Here is a 10,000-nt window from a genome sequence, read left to right as displayed (position 1 = left end):
TACTTTAAATGATGATAAATGCTGTTTGGGGATGCAGCCTCAGCCTCTCAGGGAGGAGGTGTCGTCATCTGGCACACCGCTCCTCATCTCCTCTCGCTGTAAGGTCTTGTGTAATCCTGTTGCCACAACAGGTGCCAAGCGCCTCTTTTACCCCACGGGCACCGACTCACAGACCTTGCCCTCACCTCCTGCTGCATCTTGGGATACGCCTCGCCCACAGCGCCTGCGGAGGCTGCCAGACAGGTGTTCCAAACCAGCTGTCAGTGTCTTTCCCCCTTCCCTTCCTCCTCCGCTCCCTCTTCCTCCTTCCCTCCCTCTCTTTCTCTTTTTCCCTCCCTCCCTCCCTTCCTCTTTTTCCTTCCCTCCCTCCCTTCCTCCTTCCCTCTCTTTCTCTTCCTCCTTCCCTCCCTCCCTTCCTCCTTCCCTCCCTCTCTTCCCCTCCCTCCCTCCCACCTCTCTTTCTCTTTCCTTCCCTCTCTTCCTCCTTCCCTCTCTGCCCTCCTCCTTCCCTCTCTGCCCTCCTCCTCCCTCTCTCCCCTCCTCCCTCCCTCCCTCTCTCCCCTCCTTCCCTCTCTCCCTCCTCCCTCCCTCCCTCCTCCCTCCTTCCCTCTCTCCCCTCCTCCCTCCCTCCCTCCCCTCCTCCTCCCTCTCTCCCCTCCTTGCCTCTCTCCCCTCCTCCCTCCCTCCCTCCCCTCCTTCCCTCTCTCCCCTCCTCCCTCCCTCCCCTCCTTCTCCCTCTCTCCCCTCTCCTCCCTCTCTCCCCTCCTCCCTCCCTCTCTCCCCTCCTCCTCCCTCCCTCCCCTCCTCCTCCCTCTCTCCCCTCCTCCCTCCCTCTCTCCCCTCCTCCCTCCCTCTCTCCCCTCCTCCATCCAGCCAGCTTGAGAGTCTACGCTTCAACACTCGGTAATTCTCTAAAATGACATTGGAGGCGGCTTATGATAGAAAAAAAATAACATTCAATTCTCTGGGAACAGTTCTGGTGGACATTCCTGCGGTCAGCATGCCAATTGCACATGCCCTCAGCTTGAGACATCTGTGGCGTTGGGTTGTGTGATGAAACGGCCCATTTTTTTACAGTGGCTTTTTATTATCCCCAGCACAAGGTGCACCTGTGTAATGATCATGCTGTTTAATCAGCTGCTTGATATGCCACACCTGTCAGGTGGATGGATTATCTTGGCTAAGGAGAAATGCTCACTAACAGGGATGTAAACAGAAATCAGTTTTTTGTGCGTATGGAACATTTCTGGGATATTTTATTTCAGCTCGTGAAACATGGGACCAACACTTTACATGTTGCGTTTATATTTTTGTTCAGTACATATGGAAAAAGCCATTTTGAATCAACAGGCCGGGATGCCGTCAGCAACTGGCCAGATGAGAGTATCACCTCTGTGTTCCACTACCCTCTCTTTCTCGCCAAATGAAACGAGGAGGATAATGTGTTTACTGTCTTTCCTTCCCTTCATCCCTCCCTTCTCTCTTCCCTTCATCCCTCCCTCTCTTCTCCCTCCCTCTCTTCTCCCTCCCCTCCCTTCATCCCTCCCTCTCTTCTCCCTCCCTCTCTTCATCCCTCCCCTCCCTTCATCCCTCCCTCTCTTCATCCCTCCCTTCCCTTCATCCCTCCCTCTCTTCTCCCTCCCTCTCTTCTCCCTCCCCTCTCTTCATCCCTCCCTCTCTTCTCCCTCCCTCTCTTCATCCCTCCCCTCCCTTCATCCCTCCCCTCCCTTCATCCCTCTCCCTCCCCTCCCTTCATCCCTCCCTCTCTTCTCCCTCCCCTCCCTTCATCCCTCCCTCTCTTCGCAACCTTTTTAATTGTCTTCTTTATCAAAACAAAGTCTGGCAACACAATTCAATCCACATTCTTTATGTCGGGCTTAATTAATCATTGTGGGCAAATGGAAGACTTCCTGAAATAATAAAGCGTTGTAAAACATTTCACATTACGGATATGCGAATTCGACTAACTTGAAATGAGATTTTGATATGTTACGTTTATCTTGAATCCTCAGAGTTTTCTGAGAATAGGAGCATCGAGAGTCTGATCCCTGGCAAGACTGGCGGTGTTCCTCACAGCAGTCTGACTGTTCTCCAGGCTATGGGACTACATCAGGAGAGAGATACAGTCGTTCTGGTGTTGTTACCCTCCTCTCCCTCCATGTTAGAACCAGTCTGACTGTTCTCCAGGCTATGGGACTACATCAGGAGAGAGATACAGTCGTTCTGGTGTTGTTACCCTCCTCTCCCTCCATGTTAGAACCAGTCTGACTGTTCTCCAGGCTATGGGACTACATCAGGAGAGAGATACAGTCGTTCTGGTGTTGTTACCTTCTTCTCACCCGAAAACCATGTTTAATATCATTTGGAGGCCTGGTTTGTCTTTTTACCCAGATACCTCTGGGAAATAACCAACTTTTATCTAGGAAACCGTTTTAAGATAGGTTGTTTTTCTTTGTGAAATACCTTTAATGTCACATACAGTAGACCTATGTGGGCAATGTCTTCACATTCCAGTTTTAATGATGGCTGTGTTATCTCCTGTGTTAAACAATGTCTTCACATTCCAGTTTTAATGATGGCTTTATTACCAGAAGCTGTGGGGTTCTGTTGGGAAACTCTTCCAGCACGACATGTTACAGATCTCTGTGTGCGAATGGTTAAGATATCAGTTATCTGTCCTGTCTGATTCCAGTATGGTTAACACATCAGTTATCTGTCCTGTCTGATCCCAGTATGGTTAACATATCAGTTATCTGTCCTGTCTGATTCCAGTATGGTTAAGATATCAGTTATCTGTCCTGTCTGATTCCAGTATGGTTAACACATCAGTTATCTGTCCTGTCTGATTCCAGTATGGTTAACACATCAGTTATCTCTCCTGTCTGATTCCAGTATGGTTAACACATCAGTTATCTCTCCTGTCTGATTCCAGTATGGTTAACACATCAGTTATCTGTCCTGTCTGATTCCAGTATGGTTAACACATCAGTTATCTCTCCTGTCTGATTCCAGTATGGTTAACACATCAGTTATCTCTCCTGTCTGATTCCAGTATGGTTAACATGTCAGTTATCTGTCCTGTCTGATTCCAGTATGGTTAACACATCAGTTATCTGTCCTGTCTGATTCCAGTATGGTTAACACATCAGTTATCTCTCCTGTCTGATTCCAGTATGGTTAACACATCAGTTATCTCTCCTGTCTGATTCCAGTATGGTTAACACATCAGTTATCTGTCCTGTCTGATTCCAGTATGGTTAACACATCAGTTATCTGTCCTGTCTGATTCCAGTATGGTTAACATGTCAGTTATCTCTCCTGTCTGATTCCAGTATGGTTAACATGTCAGTTATCTGTCCTGTCTGATTCCAGTATGGTTAACACATCAGTTATCTGTCCTGTCTGATCCCAGTATGGTTAACGTATCAGTTATCTCTCCTGTCTGATTCCAGTATGGTTAACATGTCAGTTGTGTGTCCTGTCTGATTCCAGTATGGTTAACACGTCAGTTGTCTGTCCTGTCTGATTCCAGTATGGTTAACATGTCAGTTATCTGTCCTGTCTGATTCCAGTATGGTTAACATATCAGTTGTGTGTCCTGTCTGATTCCAGTATGGTTAACACATCAGTTATCTCTCCTGTCTGATTCCAGTATGGTTAACACGTCAGTTATCTGTCCTGTCTGATTCCAGTATGGTTAACATATCAGTTATCTGTCCTGTCTGATTTCAGTATGGTTAACATATCAGTTATCTGTCCTGTCTGATTCCAGTATGGTTAACATATCAGTTGTGTGTCCTGTCTGATTCCAGTATGGTTAACATGTCAGTTATCTGTCCTGTCTGATTCCAGTATGGTTAACACGTCAGTTATCTGTCCTGTCTGATTCCAGTATGGTTAACATATCAGTTATCTGTCCTGTCTGATTTCAGTATGGTTAACATATCAGTTATCTGTCCTGTCTGATTCCAGTATGGTTAACATATCAGTTGTGTGTCCTGTCTGATTCCAGTATGGTTAACACATCAGTTGTGTGTCCTGTCTGATTCCAGTATGGTTAACACGTCAGTTGTCTGTCCTGTCTGATTCCAGTATGGTTAACATGTCAGTTATCTGTCCTGTCTGATTCCAGTATGGTTAACATATCAGTTGTGTGTCCTGTCTGATTCCAGTATGGTTAACACATCAGTTATCTCTCCTGTCTGATTCCAGTATGGTTAACACGTCAGTTATCTGTCCTGTCTGATTCCAGTATGGTTAACATATCAGTTGTGTGTCCTGTCTGATTCCAGTATGGTTAACATATCAGTTATCTGTCCTGTCTGATCCCAGTATGGTTAACATATCGGTTATCTGTCCTGTCTGATTTCAGTATGGTTAACATATCAGTTATCTGTCCTGTCTGATTCCAGTATGGTTAACATATCAGTTGTGTGTCCTGTCTGATTCCAGTATGGTTAACATATCAGTTGTGTGTCCTGTCTGATTCCAGTATGGTTAACACGTCAGTTGTCTGTCCTGTCTGATTCCAGTATGGTTAACATGTCAGTTATCTGTCCTGTCTGATTCCAGTATGGTTAACATATCAGTTGTGTGTCCTGTCTGATTCCAGTATGGTTAACACATCAGTTATCTCTCCTGTCTGATTCCAGTATGGTTAACACGTCAGTTATCTGTCCTGTCTGATTCCAGTATGGTTAACATATCAGTTGTGTGTCCTGTCTGATTCCAGTATGGTTAACATATCAGTTATCTGTCCTGTCTGATCCCAGTATGGTTAACATATCGGTTATCTGTCCTGTCTGATTCCAGTATGGTTAACATATCAGTTGTGTGTCCTGTCTGATTCCAGTATGGTTAACATATCAGTTATCTGTCCTGTCTGATTCCAGTATGGTTAACATATCAGTTATCTGTCCTGTCTGATTCCAGTATGGTTAACACATCAGTTATCTGTCCTGTCTGATTCCAGTATGGTTAACACATCAGTTATCTGTCCTGTCTGATTTCAGTATGGTTAACGTATCAGTTATCTGTCCTGTCTGATTCCAGTATGGTTAACATATCAGTTGTGTGTCCTGTCTGATTCCAGTATGGTTAACATGTCAGTTATCTGTCCTGTCTGATTCCAGTATGGTTAACACATCAGTTATCTGTCCTGTCTGATTCCAGTATGGTTAACATGTCAGTTATCTGTCCTGTCTGATTCCAGTATGGTTAACACGTCAGTTATCTGTCCTGTCTGATTCCAGTATGGTTAACATATCAGTTATCAGTCCTGTCTGATCCCAGTATGGTTAACATATCAGTTATCTGTCCTGTCTGATTCCAGTATGGTTAACATATCAGTTATCAGTCCTGTCTGATTCCAGTATGGTTAACACATCAGTTATCTGTCCTGTCTGATTCCAGTATGGTTAACATATCAGTTATCTGTCCTGTCTGATCCCAGTATGGCTGGTTAATGTATCAACTGTTGTGTCTGTCCCTTCTTGGATGTTTTGGAGCGGATCCTGTCGGGGTTGTGTGTCCGTGGTGTTGGTTGCGGTACCGAGTGGTTTGTGTGTCTATGTGTAATCTGTTGTCTGGTTCTAGTATGGTTTGGAGCGGATCCTGGGAGAGGAGAAGTGTTTGTCCCTGTTGGCCCGAGCTATCGACCCCACCCAGCCCGCCATGATGACCGACGTGGTCAAGCTGCTGTCGGCCATCTGCATTGTGGGCGAGGAGAACACGTACGTGCCTGCTTCACTCTGCCCTGACTTCCTCTAGCCAACCTCTCCTCCATCACCCATGTCATCTATCCTCTGTTCTCCTCCACCTCTCCTCCGTCACCCATGTTATCTATCCTCGGTTCTCCTCCACCTCTCCTCCGTCACCCATGTTATCTATCCTCTGTTCTCCTCCACCTCTCCTCCATCACCCATGTTATCTATCCTCGGTTCTCCTCCACCTCTCCTCCGTCACCCATGTTATCTATCCTCTGTTCTCCTCCACCTCTCCTCCGTCACCCATGTTATCTATCCTCTGTTCTCCTCCACCTCTCCTCCATCACCCATGTTATCTATCCTCTGTTCTCCTCCACCTCTCCTCCGTCACCCATGTTATCTATCCTCTGTTCTCCTCCACCTCTCCTCCATCACCCATGTTATCTATCCTATGTTCTCCACCACCTCTCCTCCATCACCCGTGTTCTCTATCCTCTGTTCTCCTCCACCTCTCCTCCATCACCCATGTTATCTATCCTATGTTCTCCTCCACCTCTCCTCCATCACCCATGTTATCTATCCTATGTTCTCCTCCACCTCTCCTCCATCACCCGTGTTATCCATCCTATGTTCTCTTCCAACCTCTCCTCCATCACCCGTGTTATCCATCCTCTGAGTAACACTTTTCAGGGGAAACGTGACATCAGATCCCCAATCATTATCATACAGATACTGTGGGAGTCCCTCCAAAAATCTGATTCTTCACGTGTTTTCTAAGAAGGAACGAGGTGCGAGGTGGAAGAGCTACGAGGTGGAAGAGCTTCAGAACGCACGACTAAACGCTGAATTAATCAACAAACTAAAGAAAGCACAGCCAACAACAGAAAGACAGTCGGCAGAGAGCTGGAGTCGTAGACAGAAAGACAGTCGGCAGAGAGCTGGAGTCGTAGACAGAAAGACAGTAGGCAGAGAGCTGGAGTGGTAGACAGAAAGACAGTCGGCAGAGAGCTGGAGTCGTAGACAGAAAGACAGTTAGGCAGAGTGCTGGAGTCGTAGACAGAAAGACAGTTAGGCAGAGTGCTGGAGTCGTAGACAGAAAGACAGTTAGGCAGAGTGCTGGAGTCGTAGACAGAAAGACAGTCGGCAGAGAGCTGGAGTCGTAGACAGAAAGACAGTTAGGCAGAGTGCTGGAGTCGTAGACAGAAAGACAGTAGGCAGAGAGCTGTAGTCGTAGACAGAAAGACAGTTGGCAGAGAGCTGGAGTCGTAGACAGAAAGACAGTCGGCAGAGAGCTGGAGTCGTAGACAGAAAGACAGTTGGCAAAGAGCTGGAGTCGTAGACAGAAAGACAGTTGGCAGAAAGACAGTTAGGCAGAGAGCTGGAGTCGTAGACAGAAAGACAGGCAGAGAGCTGGAGTCGTAGACAGAAAGACAGTTAGGCAGAGAGCTGGAGTCGTAGACAGAAAGACAGGCAGAGAGCTGGAGTCGTAGACAGAAAGACAGTTAGGCAGAGAGCTGGAGTCGTAGACAGAAAGACACTTGGCAGAGAGCTGGAGTCGTAGACAGAAAGACAGTTGGCAGAGAGCTGGAGTCGTAGACAGAAAGACAGTTGGCAGAGAGCTGGAGTCGTAGACAGAAAGACAGTTGGCAGAGAGCTGGAGTCGTAGACAGAAAGACAGTCGGCAGAGAGCTGGAGTCGTAGACAGAAAGACAGTTAGGCAGAGAGCTGGAGTCGTAGACAGAAAGACAGTTGGCAGAGAGCTGGAGTCGTAGACAGAAAGACAGTCGGCAGAGAGCTGGAGTCGTAGACAGAAAGACAGTCGGCAGAGAGCTGGAGTCGTAGACAGAAAGACAGTTAGGCAGAGTGCTGGAGTCGTAGACAGAAAGACAGTTGGCAGAGAGCTGGAGTCGTAGACAGAAAGACAGTCGGCAGAGAGCTGGAGTCGTAGACAGAAAGACAGTTAGGCAGAGTGCTGGAGTCGTAGACAGAAAGACACTTAGCAGAGAGCTGGAGTCATAGACAGAAAGACACTTGGCAGAGTGCTGGAGTCGTAGACAGAAAGACACTTGGCAGAGAGCTGGAGTCGTAGACAGAAAGACAGTTAGGCAGAGAGCTGGAGTCGTAGACAGAAAGACAGTTAGGCAGAGAGCTGGAGTCGTAGACAGAAAGACAGTTAGGCAGAGAGCTGGAGTCGTAGACAGAAAGACACTTGGCAGAGAGCTGGAGTCGTAGACAGAAAGACAGTTGGCAGAGAGCTGGAGTCGTAGACAGAAAGACAGTCGGCAGAGAGCTGGAGTCGTAGACAGAAAGACAGTTAGGCAGAGTGCTGGAGTCGTAGACAGAAAGACAGTCGGCAGAGTGCTGGAGTCGTAGACAGAAAGACAGTCGGCAGAGAGCTGGAGTCGTAGACAGAAAGACAGTCGGCAGAGAGCTGGAGTCGTAGACAGAAAGACAGTTAGGCAGAGTGCTGGAGTCGTAGACAGAAAGACAGTCGGCAGAGTGCTGGAGTCGTAGACAGAAAGACAGTCGGCAGAGAGCTGGAGTTGTAGACAGAAAGACAGTCGGCAGAGAGCTGGAGTCGTAGACAGAAAGACAGTCGGCAGAGAGCTGGAGTCGTAGACAGAAAGACAGTCGGCAGAGAGCTGGAGTCGTAGACAGAAAGACAGTTAGGCAGAGTGCTGGAGTCGTAGACAGAAAGACAGTCGGCAGAGTGCTGGAGTCGTAGACAGAAAGACAGTCGGCAGAGAGCTGGAGTCGTAGACAGAAAGACAGTCGGCAGAGAGCTGGAGTCGTAGACAGAAAGACAGTCGGCAGAGAGCTGGAGTCGTAGACAGAAAGACAGTCGGCAGAGAGCTGGAGTCGTAGACAGAAAGACAGTCGGCAGAGAGCTGGAGTCGTAGACAGAAAGACAGTCGGCAGAGAGCTGGAGTCGTAGACAGAAAGACAGTCGGCAGAGAGCTGGAGTCGTAGACAGAAAGACAGTCGGCAGAGTGCTGGAGTCGTAGACAGAAAGACAGTTAGGCAGAGAGCTGGAGTCGTAGACAGAAAGACAGGCAGAGAGCTGGAGTCGTAGACAGAAAGACAGTCGGCAGAGAGCTGGAGTCGTAGACAGAAAGACAGTCGGCAGAGAGCTGGAGTCGTAGACAGAAAGACAGTCGGCAGAGAGCTGGAGTCGTAGACAGAAAGACAGTCGGCAGAGTGCTGGAGTCGTAGACAGAAAGACAGTCGGCAGAGAGCTGGAGTCGTAGACAGAAAGACAGTCGGCAGAGAGCTGGAGTCGTAGACAGAGAGACAGTCGGCAGAGAGCTGGAGTCGTAGACAGAAAGACAGTCGGCAGAGAGCTGGAGTCGTAGACAGAAAGACAGTCGGCAGAGAGCTGGAGTCGTAGACAGAAAGACAGTCGGCAGAGAGCTGGAGTCGTAGACAGAAAGACAGTCGGCAGAGTGCTGGAGTAGCAGACAGAAAGACAGTCGGCAGAGAGCTGGAGTCGTAGACAGAAAGACAGTTAGGCAGAGAGCTGGAGTCGTAGACAGAAAGACAGTCGGCAGAGAGCTGGAGTCGTAGACAGAAAGACAGTTAGGCAGAGTGCTGGAGTCGTAGACAGAAAGACAGTTGGCAGAGAGCTGGAGTCGTAGACAGAAAGACAGTTGGCAGAGAGCTGGAGTCGTAGACAGAAAGACAGTCGGCAGTGAGCTGGAGTTGTAGACAGAAAGACAGTTAGGCAGAGAGCTGGAGTCGTAGACAGAAAGACAGTTAGGCAGAGAGCTGGAGTCGTAGACAGAAAGACAGTTAGGCAGAGTGCTGGAGTCGTAGACAGATGGAGAAATCCCCTAGGTGAATGCGTTGTAATCATTTCAGCCGTTTGTGTGGCCGGTCATGCGTTTTGTTTTTCCATTTAGTCTGGAGAAGGTCCTTGAAGCCATCACCACAGCAGGAGAACACAGGGCCACGGAGAGGTTCAGTCCAATCGTAGAAGGACTCAGAGATCGCTCCGTCCAATTACAAGTAAGTGCAAAGGGGTCCTTACTCGCTGCTAGATACAGGGTCCCAAATGGCATCCTATTACCTATGTAGTGCACTGCTATTGACCAGAGCCCTATGGGTCAAAGTAGTGCACTATATAGGGAATAAGGTGCCATTTGGTAGGCTGCTAGAATCAGACACTCAGCGTTGTTGTTTTCAAAGCCAAAAAAGAAAAGATATGAGGAAGGAAATAGTATGAAATGATTACATGACTGCTTTTTATTCACAGAAAGTATTCTAAATGTTGGGTACTATACAGATTCACCTTGTCC

At 48.0% G+C, this 10,000-nt stretch overlaps 1 protein-coding gene across 1 annotated transcript in view; it reads left to right on the top strand.

The window, feature by feature from the left end:
- The window catches only part of LOC106574944 (protein diaphanous homolog 3), a gene marked incomplete at its 3' end in the record, with an annotated part of 688,081 nt that overhangs the window by 257,270 nt on the left and 420,811 nt on the right, over window positions 1-10,000 (top strand). The window contains exons 8-9 of the mRNA XM_045698420.1: window positions 5,596-5,732; window positions 9,605-9,710. Coding sequence (XP_045554376.1) covers window positions 5,596-5,732; window positions 9,605-9,710 — 243 coding nt within the window. The remainder of the gene's footprint in view (window positions 1-5,595; window positions 5,733-9,604; window positions 9,711-10,000) is intronic.

Source organism: Salmo salar, chromosome ssa16 (assembly GCF_905237065.1).
Source record: "Salmo salar chromosome ssa16, Ssal_v3.1, whole genome shotgun sequence".
In the NCBI taxonomy this organism is placed as follows: domain Eukaryota; kingdom Metazoa; phylum Chordata; class Actinopteri; order Salmoniformes; family Salmonidae; genus Salmo; species Salmo salar.
This window is presented reverse-complemented; position numbering and strand designations above follow the sequence as displayed.